The sequence below is a fragment of the Lithobates pipiens genome, unplaced genomic scaffold, assembly GCF_037356315.1.
Source record: "Lithobates pipiens isolate NorthernLeopardFrog02 unplaced genomic scaffold, aLitPip1_a1.2 Scaffold_16, whole genome shotgun sequence".
Classification (NCBI taxonomy): domain Eukaryota; kingdom Metazoa; phylum Chordata; class Amphibia; order Anura; family Ranidae; genus Lithobates; species Lithobates pipiens.
This window is the reverse complement of record NW_027507748.1, coordinates 387,431,249-387,449,779: the sequence shown is the minus strand read 5'-3', so window position 1 is coordinate 387,449,779 and position 18,531 is coordinate 387,431,249. Positions and strand designations below refer to the sequence as shown.

The 18,531-nt window shown below is 41.8% G+C and overlaps 1 protein-coding gene across 2 annotated transcripts in view; it reads right to left on the bottom strand.

Annotated features, from left to right (window-relative positions):
* The window catches only part of VKORC1L1 (vitamin K epoxide reductase complex subunit 1L1), a 96,336-nt gene that overhangs the window by 36,708 nt on the left and 41,097 nt on the right, over window positions 1-18,531 (bottom strand). Inside the window, exon 3 of one of the 2 annotated variants that reach the window (XM_077482268.1) lies at window positions 1,788-10,328. The exons of the other annotated variant lie outside the window; for it this stretch is intronic. Coding sequence (XP_077338394.1) covers window positions 10,102-10,328 — 227 coding nt within the window. The 3' untranslated portion in view covers window positions 1,788-10,101. Of the gene's footprint in view, window positions 1-1,787; window positions 10,329-18,531 lie in introns of those variants that run through there. 2 annotated transcript variants of the gene reach the window in all.

The window sequence follows — 18,531 nt, the reverse complement described above, 5'->3', positions numbered from 1 at the left end:
ATGGCGCCGATCAGTGACTGTGACATTATGGCAGACACAGCGGACATTTTTGGGACCATTGTTATTTATACAGCAATCAGTGCTATACAAATGCACCAATTCCTGTGTAAATGACACTGGCAGTGAAGGTGTTAACCACTAGGTGGCAGTGTAGGGGTCAAGTGTGTCCTAGGGGCATGTTACTAACTGTGGGGGAGGTGGCTGTGTTTTACACATCACTGATCTATGCCCCAATCACAGGGAACAGAGATCAGTGTCACTGTTGCTAGACAGGGAGATGCTTGTTTACATTAACAGCTGCCTGTGAGGCGATCGCAGATAACCCTGCGGCGATGGAGTCCGTGGGGACCCACCGCCAGACTCACAGAGCTTCCCACAAGCGCGGCCCCGCCACCTCTTAAAGGGCAACGTACAGGTACGCTATTGTGCCTGTACGTGCTCTTCTGACAATGCATATCGGTGTGAGGTGGTTAAGGGTTATCAAGGCCAAAATAAAATTTTAACTGGTTTTTGACCGGCACACACCGATGTACGTTGGCAGAATGGCACGGCTGTGCAAATGGGCATACATGTACATCCCTTTAAAATTTGCCGCCATGCCATCGTGTGCACACCAGGCGAGACCTCCGGGAGTCGAGTCGTGGATACCCACGATCGGCTCAGTGACACTGATCTCTGAGCTCCATGATCGGGAGCAGAAATCAGTGACTTATCACACATAGCCACGCCCACCCCCACAGAATCACTCCCCAGGACATACATAACCCTTACACTGCCCCCTAGTGGTTAACCCCTTCACTGCCAGTGTCATTTACATTTGCATAGCACCGATTGCTGTATAAATGACAATGGTCCCAAAAAATGTGTCTGCCATAATGTCGCAGTCACGATTAAAAAAACAAAAACACCACAACAAAATTATAAAATTGCCATAAAACTATCTGTTATTTTGTAAACGCTATATATCTTTTGCGCAAACCAAACACTTATTCCGATTTTTTTTTTTTTACCAAAAATATGTAGAATACATATCAGCCTAAATTGAGGGGAGAAAAAAAAAAAAAATAAAAAAAAAAAGTGTTTTATACATTTTGGGGGATATTTATTATAGCTAAAATGTAAAAAATAATGCGTTCTCAAAATGGTCGCTTTTTTTGTTTATAGTGCAAAAAATAAACACAGGGGGTGATCAAATACCCCCAAAAGAAAGCTCTATTTGTGAGGGGAAAAAAAAAAACGTCACTTTAGTTTGGGAGCCACGTCGCACGACCACGCAATTGTCAGTTAAAGCGACGCAGTGCTGAATCACAAAAAGTGCTCTGGTCTTTGGCCTGCAAAATGGTCCAGGGTTTAAGTGATTAAATACACAAAAAAGTTAATCACTAGAAATCTAATTATGGATCCCCCCTCCATCTGAAAATACCTTGCAAAGTAGGGATTTGAGGGCCTTTTCAATATTTAATGTACAGCCACTGCTAACACTAGCCACACAAAAAAGTCATCTAAAGCCTAATCCCATTTCAACAGCAGGATTTTAAAAATCATTTTTGGTTATTAACTACACATTATGTAGCTTTTTGGCATATTTTTCCCATATCCATTTAGGGAAATTGGATTATACATAATGATTTTGCAAGGAGTAGTCAAAGTAAAGCTATAGCCAAATAATCTCCCAGCCTGCCCTATTCTCTTAAAATTATACATGAAAAAAGCAGCCTTGAAACGCTGGTCTTAACAGGTTAACATGTGTGAGTTTTAAACAGCGATGTATTGTGTGAAAGGGCCAATCTTGGAAAATATATTTATTGCTGGTCTTTAATTACATATTCCTTTATGAGACTGGATGGCACAAGGTTATTTTACAACATTTTACTCCTTTAAAAAGAAAACCCAAAATGTTAAAGAGCATTTTTTTTTATAAAACGTACATTGAAACTTGGCAATATATCACTTTGTGCACATATTGTACAAAGACAAAAAGGTATTAAATTAAAATTGTGGGTATATGTGGTGGTCACAAAATCTCTATCAATTGTTCAGTATAAACTGCCATGTTTGTTTTAGATTTGATCTTTAGATCTTGGTATTCTTTATCAGAATCTCCTAGCCCAGCAAGAAGTCTAAATTAAACCATGAAGAAGAAAAGGGGAAGGGAAAAAAAAACAAAAAAAAACAAGCCATGCGACAGGTCCTCTACTGCAATTTTTTTTAGAAGTTAGAAAATGCAGCACCTGTCTAAATACTTACCTAGGTAATGAAATAGAGTTTTAGATTCTTAATGCTGTCAGATTCCCAGTTTCCAAGATTTCCCCATCTCTTGAGTACTTCAGCCCAGGAGCGAGGGAAAATCTTTGGGTAGCAACATATTGAAACCCGACAGGAGTTACGACGAAAGGTGAGGGAAATTCAGAGTTCCACCCAAGCAATAAAAACCAAGAAGTCCCAACTAATCCCCAAATTTTGTCCAAGTTTGGGCAGGAGGTTTTTACTGTCATATGGAAAACTAAATACTGGCAGGCGTTAAAAGGAAAAAAAAATAAATAAAATAATTTATGCAATTAGTGACATTAATAATAAAAAAATAAAAAAACATTGCATAACGTCACAAAATCTACCAATACTCTGAAAGCACAAATTTGCTTTCATTACCTAATTGCATCAGAAAATTTCAGGTCAATTAGTTGTCAAGGGGGGGGGGTGCTAATATACTCCAGAAGTTGGGATGTGTTCCATGTAGGCTTAAATATATTTCCTAATTGCTTAGTTTTCCTGACACCAAGGGAAAAATGGGGACGGGGAGGGAGCTCCAGCAGATTGACGGGGGGGATTGTTACAATTGAAAATTATTTTCAATTGTAACAATCTTGCAAAACAGATTTACTTCTGCTGTAAGTAGAGCTCAGCATTTTTCCTGGACTGTACTGGAATGCTGTAAAAAGGCACTGGAACACACTTTTCCTTATTTAAGGTTAGGGACAAAAATAAATAAAAATGCACTGAACTGCATCAAAAACGTGCATGCATAAAAGCATCTGGAACATCCAGACTGCATTTCTATGGTGTGAACCGGCCCTTAATACAGAATGTTAAATGGGCATTTTTAAGCTACCCTGTATTAAAAAGGAGAAGTGTCTAGATAAAGTGCATGCAACCACACACATCTAAACATAAAAAATAATAAAATGCACTTACATTCTGTGCACATAGCCCAAGCAAATATATTACCTTATGCTGTTTGATCTTTTACGTTTATATAAAAAGTAGGCATGTATGTGATTCCCTGTAATATTGATGGACAGAATGGCACACACATTATGGGGGCAATTGAAGATTTCTGAAACATCAAGGCATTGGGTTTAACAGTTTATGTAATCCAATGACATTCAAATGTACACAGTTTTAGAGACTCCAATTTTTCTTCTAGCTACCCCTACTACATTGTGTGTGTTGTAGCTGTTCCGTGTTTACATATCTAAAACAGTGTTTAATTGTAGATGGTACCGGGAGGTGCTGGAAGTCAGCTATAAGTCATTGGTTAACTGGACCCAACAAATGGATTGCAAGCACAGGACAAAATTCAGTGCAAATAGATTCAAGCATGCTCAAAGCAATTGCCTGCATAATTTTTTTTTTTTTTGGAAAGGACAAGCTTTAACTGTACTTTGAAATAGAGTAGTGGCTAGGGGGAAACAGCACAATACAAATACCAATGTTTACACCCTTGGAAGCACATATTAGCCAAACCAAAAATACTTCAGGCTTTAGATATTAGAAAATTACTGCTTTATGATAATTTATTATCAATTTTATACATACACCACAATAAACAATCAGTATCCAACATTTGTAGTGTTTAAATATGCTGGGTTATGGTACAGAGAGACAGGTACCTGGCAGAAGGAAGCAAAATAGGCTTTGTACCAACAGTTGCATTAGAAAAATAAAAAGTGATTCGGCTGGAATTTTGCTGATATTGCGCAGGTATTTTGGGGCCTGGACCAATACCTTGCTGAATTGTGTATGAAAAGAAAAAACAACAAAAAGCTAGACACGGTTTTGGCAGGTGATCAAGAAAAGAAATGCTGTATTTGGCCCACATTTATTAAAAGAATATTAAAATATTGGAATGTTTTAGACTAGGCTGTGCAGTATCAAGACTAGCTTCCTCAAGTAAACATCCTCACAAAACACAGCTTATTCAAGAAGACTGTGCAAATAGTGATTATTATATATGCAAAGTGCAGCAACCTACAGCAGGCAGATTTCAGTTTTCTGCAATGCTTAGTGAAAAGGGCTTAGGTGCCAAGGGTTACTGCACTTTGCCTTACTGAACAAGCCTACATTTTTCTTACATCAGTACCTCGTATAAATTAACACAGGTCTGAAAGCAATCTAGAATATGTAACACTTGCTATAACACTTTAAAGAGTAAGGAAGATACAACACCAAAAAGGGTGAACAGAAGTCTTCCATGATCGGATTCAGATGAAGATGGTCAATCCTCGCTATAAAGCCCCTTGGGTCGTGCCTCATTTTACTCAAGGGGCGAAATTAACCTCTTCTATAATACATTGCATGTTGAGAGGCCTCTACCAATGTGTTCAAAAAGTGCACTATGCTACAGGTTTTTAATGGTCCTGTTGCTTGAAGGACAACCACATTTTTCAGTGCAATATGTAATAAGTAAAAAAAAAAAAAAAAAAAAAAAAAAGCTAAACAAACTTTAAAAGCATGACACAATGTAAAACATTAGGACATATTGCAAGTGACTGGGAAGGGCATAATAAAGTGGCAATTTGCTGAACGCAACTATTTGTTAGTAGCACAAAGCATGTCAATGTTTGTGAGAATAAAATATTACATTACAGTATATATTTTATAGAATATTTTACCCACACATATACATACACACAGACAGCAGAATTGATATCAGGCCACAGTTTAGAATGTATGCATTGGAATAAAGCCAGTGACAAGCATGGTACACAATTTAGAGTGTGCAGAAGACGAGGTCATTCCTACAATTGAAGACATTACAATTTGCAGTAATTAAGTTGGGCTTTACTCCTATAACACCAGAAACAGGTAACCCATCGGAATGATAACAAAATGAAGCTCTCTGAATAATGGATTTGTTCAAGAAAGCAGTACATTGCCCCAACTGTCACTGGAACCAATAAGATCCAAAAAAATAAACACAATCTTACACACTAAGGCAGGCCACACACTTTTTTTCCCCCCATTCATACAGCTTAAAAAGGAAAAAAAAATAAAACACACGCGATTCCCCCATTCACACACTCCAGGTGGCTGGGGGGAATCACTCCCACTGAGCTATGGTGCTTTCAGGCAGGAAGCCTTCTCTGCAGTCAGAACAGCGTTTCCAGACATAGTCTGCAGCATTACTTGTCCAGAGAAAAACCCTCACAGGGTGGTTATACAGAAGTTGATCGATAAACCAGGGATACAACCAGAGTGCCCATCCATGAATTGAAATGCTGCTGGTCCCTGCTGAACCAGTTGAATTTTAATCCAGGTATGGCCAGCTTAAAAGTGGAGGGCCACCCTAAAATAAAAATCCATTAATAGTCAAAAAAAAAAAAAAAAAAAAACATTTTAGGAAAAAAATATATATTTTTTTTACTTACCAGAAACCCCTGTTGCTAGGCAGTCTTCCTAATCTGCCTCTTCCTATTCCGACGCCGTTTCTTTGTCCTCTTCAGCGAGTGGCCCGATGCTTTCTGGGACGTGTGTGTCCCAGAATGCAGGGCCATTCACAAAGCGCTATGCGGCTCACACATACACCGTTTCCCTTCGTTAGGATGGCGGCACTGGCACCCGATCCGATGGACGGATCAGCCGTGGGCTCGCTGGACAGGTTAGTGTCCTTATTAAAAGTCAGCAGCTACAGTGTTTGTAGTTGCTGTTAAAAAATAAAAATATAAAAAACAAAACAAAAAAAAAAACCCCGCTGGACCTCCTCTAAGGTAGTACTTAAGACAGGCATAGTGCAGAAACTCTTAACAGTCTTTCACTGATCAGTATGCTCTGTATTTTAGTATAAAAGAAAGAAAGTATTCCACAAATCTTAAACATCAATTGCAATTTTGGACAGATATTGGTCACCAAGACAGTGATCAGAATTTGTTTAGGTTAGAAACGTCAACCTGTAGACCAGGCCACAAAAATAAAAATAAAACAATAAGTACCAATGACCAACTAATGTGGGGGTACTTCATGTTTTACAAAAATCTGGCAAAAGTCACAAAATATGTACAATGTGAATGCTAGGGAAAAGGTACGTTTTGCACCTAAACAAAATGCATCTCTAGAATACATTTCCAGTTTCTATAAAGGCAGAAAGCTGAAGGCACTTTCTCTAACAGCAAGCCATGCAGATCACAGAGTGGCTACACATAAGGAAAAATATCCAAGAATATGGTACTACAGTCACAGCAAGTCTCTTAAGAGTCCAGCTCCTATGAGGCTGCATAGGTCCGACTTTCATAAATTAGCACCATTTACAGAACACAAGCAATCGCTACCATCCGCCCAGAATGTGAACCACAATTTGTAGCAACTGAATCCTAGCTTCTCCTCCAGCGAACGTTTTAAAAAAGGGAAGTCTGATTAAAGGAAAATCTACAACCAGCTTTATAAATAAAACATGACCAACCCTAAAAAAGCCCTAACAATATTTCAGCAACTAGGACACAACCCAATTTTAGATCTGCAGTACATCTTTAAAAGTTTTTCTTCATGGTGGTCTAAAAAGCACATGGATTGTTTTTTTTCACAAGTGTCCAATAAAAAGGAATGTTTGGAATATTTGTAGCAATTCTCTGGAGCCGCATAACTGGCAAAATGAACAGCAAGTAAAGGACCTACAAACTGTCCAGTTGGATAAAGCCTTATTTTATATTTAATTCTCAAAGCAGAATGCCACACTAATATGTGCATGGTTAGGTGTTGGCAAAAACTCTAAAATGTAAGAAAAGTATGGAGGTGGTCTCTGCTAGCTTCCTGATAATGCTTGCTGTCCAGTGGTTATACTGAACCATTGGCTTTAAATACTGCGTTACTGATCATGAACCAGTATACACAACTGGAAAGGCCAAAAAGTCAAGGGGGTTCCTAACTGCATACTTCGTCCAGGTCAGTAATAAAGTATTGAAGTCATAAGAGCAATGTGATATCCCAGTAGCTAACAGTTTCTAAGGAGAGGATGCAAGAAACCAAAAGCACTCGTCTCTCAATTGGTTTTCCTTTATGATCTTTTCACAACAGAAAGAAGCAGAAGTCAGGTCACATGAACTGCACAAAGTTTTTGCCAATTCAACAGTTTCAGGCACTAGGATTTAGAGGACATGCTATCTGGGTACTTGTCAACAGAACTTTCCCAACAAATGAGAATTGCTCTTTTATAGTCCAATAAGCATGGACAACTAACATGTATGCTAAATTCTTGGGACAAACGTGAAACATTAGCTAAGCCTGGACAAATTATGACTGTATATAGCCCCAAAACAGAAATTTCCAATACAATTTTTTTTTTTTTTTTTAGCTCTAGCAACCATAATGCAGTATTTTTATTTTTTCCTGAAAAACCTAAAATGAACAAAAAAAAATACTGCAATATGACAAGTTAGAGCTGAGGATCGTAGGAAATTGCTGTAATAAATGGTCAGAATTCATCAGGGCTGGGTGAATGCTGGTCACATTGAACAAAGCCCCTTCCCTCACTATGCAGTGTGGCACATGTGTGAATCAAATGTCACTGAAAACATTTATAAAAAGATATTTTGGCAGACATACACGCGTTTCCTCTGTTTAGCAGTTTGCCTGAAGTTCAGCATTTACAGCCTTCTGTAATATATATATTTTTTTCAATCTTGTTTAATATGTACAATTTCTAGATTCCCTAAACCCTAGACTTACATTTCAAATTATGAGGATTAGCAGGTGGTCTCCAAAATGTTACACACATGACTTAAATGAGAACAAGAATAGAAAAAAAAATTAAAATAAAATCGCTGCCACAATGAACAGGTGCAGCCAGAAGCAAGAGACAGTTGAAAGCCAACCGTAAATTCTATGATGGTGTGTGTTTACCAGGTCAGAGGGGAGAACAGTCACACAATATTCAATCATACAAGAGAAAAATCAGCCAAGACCGTACCATTGAGTAAAACATTGTGGCAGTTTAATTTTCTCACAGCTTGGCTTACAAAGTCAAAGCCTAGAGTAAGTTCCCTCTTTTTCCAGAAATAGCCTATGGGGTCAAGGGGCCCCAGTAGGTATTAAACTGTGCAGCTTCGTAAAAAATGTTCACCCATTTTATTCTTGCACCTGTAGGCAAGCTAAGCTCTTCTGGAAGCCTGGCTTGAAAAACGACCAGTTAGCAAGCTCCAAATCCTGACTTTTTGCAAACCATTGGTTTTCACGCCTGCAATGTTGGGAGTGAGTGTCAGTTTTCACAACCTAGCAACAAGGCAAGATGTGGGGATTGCCAACCGGAGGGTTTTAAGAAGGCTGCGCAGTTTAATACCTACTGGGGTCCCATTAGTAATCCAAGATTAGGACCTTGGCCTAAGGTTAATGTGATGCCTTGCTTCGACGTCCCAGAAAATGTAATTATGCATGCCAAGTTTGACAAGGAGCGCTGCCTGTAAAATGTACCTAGGAGGGGGCCGCACTGCAACCATGAGTCAAACGTTATTACACATGACGCAGCTGCAATGCATCACAGCCTGTCAAACTTGCCCACTGAAGTCAAAGGACTGCCAGAACTGGAAGACACTGCTTCAGGACTAGCTCTACCATGACTACCCATCTCATTAGCAGCATTGTGATTTGAGTGTGCAGTAAATGAGGTGACTTTCAACAAGCTGTAAAACCAGGAAGACCAAATAGACCAAGCCTAACTGGACATTAATGTTACCAAGCTGATGCATCAGTCATGACTGCCATATGACCATGATCAGAGTAGAGGAAAACTGCACCACTTTGCTAAAGTTGCCAAAATAAAAAAAAGTTACACAGAATGCAACTCTGGTTGTATAAATTAGAAAGAACAACATTACCACCTAGCTCAGGATAATCCATATTACCCATGCTCTTGGGTGCTGGATTTTAAGCATTCCCAGGCACACACTACACAAGTATTACCACATTATGAACACACACACACACACCAGGTTCAATCAGCTTTTCTCAAGGGTTCTGTATCATGCAGGTTAGTAAAAATTATTTTGAAAACTAATAATGTAAACTGACCACCCAATTAAAGTTCCGGGAACATTTCCATTAGTTTTAATGTGGGATGGTTAAATGTATCCTAAACATTGAAAAAAGAAAAAAGAAAAAAAAACAAAAAAAAAAAAAAACACATATGATGGCTTCCTTTAAACTTGCTTGTATATTCCTGTTTTGTATGAAACCTTACATTGTCAGACTGTGTCAATTGTAAAGGGACGACAGATACCTTGTAAAACTCAGATTAATTGGAAACTAGTGCAAGAACGATGCGCCCTTGTAAGAGTGTATCCTTGTGGTACATTTCTCCAGCGTGGCAAAACCCATATGGCTGTGGTAACGACAAGCAAGTGAAAGGTTAAAAGCTGTTCATTTGCTTTCTGCAAACATAAAATGGCTAGAATATCCACAGAAGCATGGCAACAGAATATCCAGCCAACTAGCCACATAAAAAAAATGAAAAAAAAAAACCCAAACATTACCCGCATCAGAGGTTTGACACTCAAACATACACTGACCAGAGGGAGGCACAAGAAGAAAATTTGCTGCAAAAAGACAATGTGCCATTCAAAACAACTTGTTAAGTACAGTTAAAGCTTGTCACAGATTCCTAAATGATCACGCCTTCATCCATGTCAATTACGAGGTGCAATAGCAAATACACATATCCAGGGCCCTTTCAGTAAAAAAAAAAAAAAAAAAAAAAAAAATCATTTGGTTAAGATTGTTCATCTTGGAAACCGTCTTTCCCCCAACCAAAAAAAAATAAAAATAAAAAAAAATGTACTGCAAAATAAACATTAAGGAAGCAGTGTCCTTCAGACATGAGTCAAAGTTCAAGAGGCCTCATTCTTGTTTATCCTGCAGCTGCTGTTTCCAGGCCTCATTCAAGTAAACTAGTCGTTTGTAGTTGATGATAAGGAGAATGAAGTTCAGCAAATAGGTGGCGACACAGATAACACAGAAGTCCTTCAGCACAAAGTACAGGATGTATGCCAGGTAGAGGGACCCTACCACTGATACTATAGAAGAGGACATTAGCACCAATGCTGCTACAGCACTGACTGTCATACCTGCAAAAAATAAAAACACAAAGATAAATCAGTTCAAACACAAAACAGCATTTTTAAAGCTAGCAGGATTTTCATTAAAATAGACAAAAGTATCAGAAGATATAATTCTAGAGCGAAAAGGTGGCAAATATAGGGGTAAAAGTCTTATCAAAGTATTGAAATTGCATTTGCATGCCATTGCATGCAATATGACTGTGGAGGCAGAAGCATTAAAAAAAAAAAAAAAAAAAAAAAAGTAGGAGTTAGGCCCCTTTCAGACATGCAGACTCCGCCAACGGATCAGCCTGCTCGGCGGGGAATCCGTTAGGCGATGTCCGCTGAGCAGGCAGATGACAGGTCCTTGTCTGCACAGCTGCTGTTCTTTATAGGCATTTGGATTGATGTGGACTGTGTGTTTATAACCGACTGCCATCTGATCCACCAGACTGATGGGGACCGGACTCCTATTGGTCTGTTTTTTAGCGGGCAGGATCGGATGCTGGCGGGTGTCAATGGAGACACTTCCTCACGCCAATAACACCCCCCTTTAAGCTTGTATTCTACCATCTCTGCACTCCCGGCAACCCCACCAACACCCCCTTTCCTTCATGGCTTACAGTATGGCAGGGGTGTTGCTAGGTCTACAAAAGATCTGAGGCTAGAGCCCATAGCAGCAAAGTAAAGAAAGTCATATGCTTGGGCGGGCATACACTTACATCAGGGTCCCAAGAGAGCCGCCCCCACTTCAGGGTCCCTAGAGAGCCGCTCCTTACATGAGGGTCACCAGAGAGGACGACGGGCAGCGAGAGATGTAATTTTTCTGCTCTCCCATGCTGCCTGTCCATTCTCCGACCGTGCTGCCCACCGCACTACTGCCGAGAGGCAACGGCTTGGTAGTGGGCCAGGGTCCTGTGGTTGGGGACCCCTTGGACTCAGGGCTATGGGTCCCAGATGCCACCCTCTAGCGACGCAACTGCGCCATGGTAAAGGTATCCCTGTAGTAGTTTCATTCTTCTCTTGAGAGCAGGTGAAGAGGTGGGTAAATTGTCATTTACTGGCTCCTTCCTTTTCTGAATGAACACAGTTGTGTTTGCTATGCTATAGTTTGTGAACGAACAGGAAGCCACTCAGCACACGGCACTTTGTGTACAAAAACTGAGACATCAGGGGCTTGTTTAGGCATGTTTGGCATTGAACTGGTTTTTGTACAGGGGCAGGAGCCTTTGCCCCAGGTGAAAGAACTTCTAGCTACGCCACCAATCACAGAACTGCTTCATTGTTACCTAGAACTGTCATCTCCTCTCCACTTACACTATAGCCCCCCCCTAATCTACCCCTTTACTCCTCTACATTCTGTGTTTTGTATTTGTCATATTGAGTGTCGCCCACAAGTTAGCATTGGTGATAGCGAGGTCATAGTTTATTTTTGAACCATTTCCGCTTTAGTGCTTGTGATGGGATGGGGTGGTGTTTTTGCGTCCCGGCACCTGCCTCTTGCCCTTCCTCCTCCGAACTAGTAGGGGGATTAGCTGGGCAATAGACAGCTTTGGCCACTTGTCCCGCCACTACAGCACAGGTCCTACGTGCATGCACGGTAGCACATCCACCCGCACCGTGGTATTCTCCTGACGTGAGGACATCAGGGAAGGTGTTAAGAGGCACACATTTACTCTTAAACAGGGTGTGTATACATCTTAATAGGCGACAATATGGAAGCATATCCTGGAACAGCAGCTATTATCTGAAGCGCTGGTATACGAATTGAGCCCGATTTTATAGGCAATTCCTATTCTACCATCTTCCTTCGGCTTTTGAATGATTGAACAAATGCTCTGAACATTTATGGGTCTTGAATTAGAGCTTGTTTGCCTATTTTGATGCCATTTCAGATCTATGCATTGGTATGTAGCTATGTCTTCACTTTGAACCCAAAATACACTACAGGATATAGACATGCAAGGTGCGTTTTGTGTTTCTGTGAATAGGGTTCTCTATATGTAGTGGCTCATTGGGAATATTTGATTGTATCTCCGGATCTGAGAGCATAAGATGCCATTCCCCCCCCCCCCCCCCCCCACACTTTTTGAGGAGCTGTGTTTGTGGCTCCTGGGTGGGATTTCTCGGTCCGTCTCATCTACCCAGTGTTTTTTTGGATACCATCTCATACCGGTCCTGCAATTGGCTACATTGGGAAAGAATAGTGTGCTCGCTGGACCCTACTAAGACAAGTTTTGCTTTATACTCATTGTAAGTCATTATAACCAAATGTGTGCAATTTTTAGCCAACAGCAAATATGATAAAGTATATGTATATTTTGTATGTTTTTTTTTCCTAGCAACCTTTTCTAACTGCACCCGCTGAAGAAGCCAAGGCAAAACGCATTGGGATGAGTGACCCCGTCCCTTGTGTGACATCTTGATGTATAACCACAATTATGTACTGAACAACAAGATCATTATTTATGTGTTTACAGGAAAGGACCTGTATCTTTAGGGGTGCTTTGGTTGGATTATGGGCCGTGAAAGTATTTTGGGGGGTACATATACTCCCAATGCAACTTTTAATTTTGTAATAACCTTTTAACTAAATGTTTGTGCATTGGTAATCATTCTGTGAGGCGTTTAACACCTTTAACCCACTCAATACTGGGCACTTTCATCCCCTTCCTTCCCAGATCAATTTTTAGCTTTCTGTGCAGTCGCACTTTGAATGACAATTACTCAGTCATGCTACTCTGTAGCCAATTTAAAACGTTTAGCATTTTGTTCACACAAAGCTTTTTGGTGGTATTTATTCAGTACTTTTTTTTTTCTGCTACATGGCTTTGGTAAAAAAAAAAAAAAAAAAAAAAAAAAAAAAAAAAAAAAATCCTGATAAGTGCGATAATAGGTTTGTGTGGAAGTTGATGTCTACAAGCTTTGCTACGCATCACTGAAAATTGATCAATCCTGATGTACTGACTGCCTATTTCTTGAGGACCCAAAATGTCAGGACAGTACAAATACACCCCCCAAATGACCCCTTTGTTGAAAGATGACAGTCCAAGGTATTTAGTAAGAGGCATAGCAAGTTTGTTTTTGAAGTCGCAATTTTTTGCCCACAATTGTTTGGAGAAATCCCCCCCACAAAATTATATTAAAAGTTATTTCTCACACATGGCATATGTAAACTTGCAATTACACCCCAAAATATATTATGCTACTCCTGAGAATGGCAATCCCGCATGTGAGACTTTCCCACAGTCTGGCCACATACAGAGGCCCAACACGCAGGGAGCGCCATGGTGTTCTTGGAGCATAAATTACACATTTAGTTTCCAGACTACCCATCACATTTTTGAAGGCCCTGGAGCACCAAGACTGTGGAACTACACACAAAATGACCCAATTTTGGAAAGCAAACACCCCAATGTATATTCTATGGAGGCATAACGAGTCTTTGAACAGGTCATTTTTCCACAAATTTAGAAAATGTGGAAAGAAAAATATTTTTATAACAGCTTACCTGTAAAATCCTTTTCTTGGAGTACATCACGGTACACAGAGCACCATAGTAAATTACCATGTGGGTTATAGGCCACCTTCAGGTGATGGGACACTGGCAGACCCTAAACAGGAAGCTGCCTCCCTATATAACCCCTCCCACACCAGGAACACCTCAGTTTTTGTAGCAAAGCAATATACATATACCCCAGAAGAGGTGTAGGGAGCCAGACTTGAGGACTTATACTGCTGCCTGCAGCACACTGCGTGCAAAGGCGATCTCCTCATGCCCTTTTTACATCCACTTGATAAAATCTGGAGAATGTATGGACCGCAGATAAGTTGCGGCTTTGCAGATTTGAGCCATGGAGGCTTGCGATGCACTGCCCCAGAAGCGCCAACCGCTCTAGTAGAGTTCACTTTGACATGAAAGGTGAAATCTTACCTTTTAACCATTAGGCCTGAATTATAACTTGCCGAATCCACTTAATAGTGGATTTTGAAGCTGCCTGTCCCTTCCTATGACCCTCTGGCAGCATAATAAAACCTCAGTCTTTCAGACCTGAGCAGTCATCTTTAAATAGACCTTGACTGCTCTCACTACCTTAAAATGTAGCGAGTTCTCTGCCCTGGTTTTGGGGAGGGAGGGGAAAAAAAATAAAACAAACCCACACACCACACGGTAGGACAATATCTTGGTTTAGGTGAAACCCTAAAACCACCTTAATTAAATATGGCTTCTTTACAGGGAAGAGCGGCCAACTCAGATATCCTTTTGCTGAGGGTATAGCAACCCAAAACACTGTCAGAAGGATCAAGGGAGTATTGCTATAATGGTTCAAAGGGCTGTTTTTGCAATACCGACAAAAAAAAACGAAGTTCAAGTCCCAAGGGCTCAAGGGTGGTCTAACTGGCGGAATAAGCCGCATTACCCCTTGTATAAAAAACCCCACATCAAAGAATGCAAAGCAAGCGATCTCTGCAATAAGACCGATGAAGCAGAGACTTGGCCCTTAACAGTACTCAAGGCCAGCTTCATTTGCACTTGTAGAATAAACAAGAATTCTACCATTATATTTCCAAGGGTGGCAACCCTTGGATTTACACCAGGAAACATAAGCCCCCCAGAGTCTATAATATCCAACTCTGGAAGCCGGCTTCATTAATGAAGGTAGAAATCACTGATCCGGAGAGACTAAGAATGTGGTCTTCAATAGCCAAACTTAGAGTAGGTCTGGCTGTAGTGGAAGGGAGCATGGATCCTCCACCACCATCTTTACGATTTCTGCATACCAGGACCTCCTAGGCCATGCTGGGGCTACAATAATTACCGGAACATCCTCCCTCTCCACCCCCCCAAGCTAGAATATGGTCCACTACCCTGAGCTGGAATCTCTAAGTTGATGGGCAAGGCTTTTTCAGTTCTGGACCACTGTCCGTGGACAGTTCTCTTTTCCAGTACTGCTCCCCAACCTGAAAAAGGTTGGTATCTGTCGTTACCACTTTCCAGATAACTGGTATGAAGGCTTTTTCCTTCTGCAGATTCCCAGATACCGAGCACCGAGGCTCTGGAACAACTTTGGGGACAGCCTCCTTGGCAAATCTAGAGCGTGAACCGTTTTGTTCCAAACAGACAGGATACTGTTTTACAACAGTATCGAATGGAACTGGGCATAGGGAACCACTTCAAATTAAGCCACCATCTTTCCCAACAACCTTATGCAAAGGTGAATGGAGGGATTTCCATTCGACCTGACCATCCATACCACCTCTCTTATGGAATTGATCTTTGCCTGAGGCAAGAACACCTTTTTCTGGGCTGTTTCTATGATCAGAGCCAAGTACTCCAGCCTTTTTAGAGATAACTGGTTGTAATGCATACGCTTTGCTCCAAACGAGCCACCGAATGGTCTATTAGCAATATATAGTCTAGGTACGGCAAAGACTTATGCCCTGTGCCTTTAACCTGGCTAGATGTGGGTCCAGGACTTTTGTAAACACCCAGGGTGCTGTAGCTGGCCTGAAGGGCAAGTCTACAAACTGGAAATGCTGCTGTTCTACCTCAAACCGCAGAAACTTTTGGTGAGGGGGAAATATAGGAACATGCAGATATTCATCCCTGATGTTGATAGATGCCAGAATTTCTCCTCCTTGTAGGATAGAAACCACTGACCTGATCGACTCCATGCAAAAGGAGCGGATCTTTAGGAACCAATTTAGATTGGTACTGTAAAGAGGTTTGAATAAAACCTGAAACCTTGCTCCCTTTGTGGGAAGTTGTATGATCACCCCAAGCCATTAAAATCGGTCTAGTGCCTGAAATAGATTTTTACCTGGATCTTTGGGAACGTTTGACCTCAGAAAACGAGACTGTGGAAATTCCAGTTTGTATTTTAGAGTTACCATGGAGATGACCCATCTGTCCTGAAATTCCTCTTGCCAGACTTCTGAGAACTGCAGAAGTCCCCCCCCCCCCCACGCTGGGGGGGGGGGGGGGAGCTCCTTCATAATGAGGCTTTAGAATTCTGTTTTGCAGGATTCTGGCCCCAGGACTTTTGTGCCTGGGCCTGACCCTTAGGTCTTCCTCTAGAGTCTGATGGCATAGGCCGTCGTCACTGCCTAGAGGCAGATGCCCCTGGTGCAAGAGAATGTCCACTTAAATGAAGGGCTTTTATAGTTTTTGACTGGCAAAAGTACTTTTCCCACTGGAACTCGTTTGGATGTATTTGTCCAAATCATCCCCAAATAGCCGATCCCCATGAAAAGGAAACCAGTCAGGAGTTTTTGCATGGTGCTTCGACTGAGCAATTTTTTAACCACAGGATTCTATGCATGTGTACTAGCGCAAGGCAGGATGCCTTGGTGAATAGAATCTTTACATCTATGGCAAAACAATGCTTTTGGTAGTTCGGCCACATCCCAGGCTTGTTGTACAGGAACCTCTTTAAGGGTCTGTCTAAATTGGTCTTTTAGGGATTGACAGATGCCTATTGCAGCGACTACAGGCTGAGAAACAACACCTGCCAAAGAAGAGGATTTTAACAGGAAAGCCAGCCTTTTATCTGTTGGATCCTTAAGCATTTGTGCATTGTCTACTGGACAAGTTAGACTTTTCTTCACTATGGAAGTCGCAGCGTCAATACTGGTACATTCAATTTTTTGGTGAATATCTCCTTAATGGGATAGAGAACTGAGAATCTCTTTGGAGGGAGAAAATTTTTATCCGGGTGATCCCATTCAGTAAAAATAATCTGTTCTAGTAATGCATGGACAGGAAACGCATGCAAAGGCTGTGAAGGTTTTAAGGAACCCAAGGAAGAAACTGAACTTTCAGCAGATTAAGTTAGAGCGTAGCATGAAAGTAGAACAAATCCTCTTCACAAGAGATTGTATCAACTCTGACTGCGAGGCTGAAAAGGGTTCATCTACCGTTGTTTCCTCCACAGAGGAGTCATCTGTTTGTCTCTCCTCCTGATCACCTGAGTAACACCTCATCCTGTGCCCACTCTTTCCCCTTGCAAAGGGTCTAAGGTGGGAGAGGTTGATCCAACACGCTTCCTATCCATTTGAATGGAGAATGCGATTAAAGCCACTAAACTTCCTTCTAGGGCCTGCAGGGCAGAGGAAAAGGCATCTTCAGTCATGTATACAGGGGCGGAGATGAGAGAAGCAGCTCCACCACCAATTTGTTCCAATGACTCACCTTGGCTTGCCATAATTTGCATTTCAGGCAAGGATGACAGTGTGGAGACACAATTGGAGTTCTTAGCGCCTGGGGGTGAAACCTTTGTGGTGTCTTTTTTGGTACTCATAGCCCCAAGCATAAAAGCAGAGGCACTATCTAATTGCTAACAATGGTCTGACAGAGTAATGCCGATATATAGGTTCAGCCTACTGCTGTGAAAATGTCCTTCCCATATTAGGAATACCACTCGCAGCCCTTACGTGCCCCACAGCTCCTGTGTCCTGAGTGTAGGCTGCTTGCTCCTCCTCACCATCAACCAAGGAGAGACTGATCCGTGTGATCCTCAAGCCTGTGCGTCCTCTTGGATGCTCACGGCTCTGTGCCTTGGCCCCGTCCCCTCCTTTTCATATGAAAAATGTTACTGCGCGCAGGCGACTTTCGGGTCCGCAGACCCAACATGGGGGGAGGAGGGGCAGAGCCCAAGGACCAAAGCGTGGGGGAGGGGGGGGCGGAAAACCACACACACAACCTGAGCAAAACTCGGGACCTCTGCACCCCCTGCGGAGGGGGAGGGGAGGTACAACAACCGCTGATACCCTAACTAGGGATGCACCGAAATTTCAGCCGCCAAAACATATCGGGCAAAAATGCCCTTTTCGGCAATTTGCCGAAAGGAAAAAACAGCCGATAATTGAGCCGAAAATGGGGCGGGGCCTGAGTGGGGGCAGAGCACCACCCCTGGTGCCGCCCATCATGGGAGATCTACAACGCAGGAGAGCCGCCTCGGCCGTCTGGTTCAATAGAGCACCGGGAACATCACAGCTTTAATTTCAATAGCTGTGTGTTCCCCGTCGCATACAGCCCCTCCCTCTTGTCCGGGGAACTGTGATAGACAGATTACCCGTCCAGATCGGACGGTTGATTTGTCTATCACAGTTCCCCGGACAAGGGGGAGGGGCTGTATGCGACGGCGAGCGACGGGGGAACACAGCTATTGAAATTAAAGCTGTGATGTTCCCGGAGCTCTATTGAACCAGGCGGCTCTCCTCTCTTCAC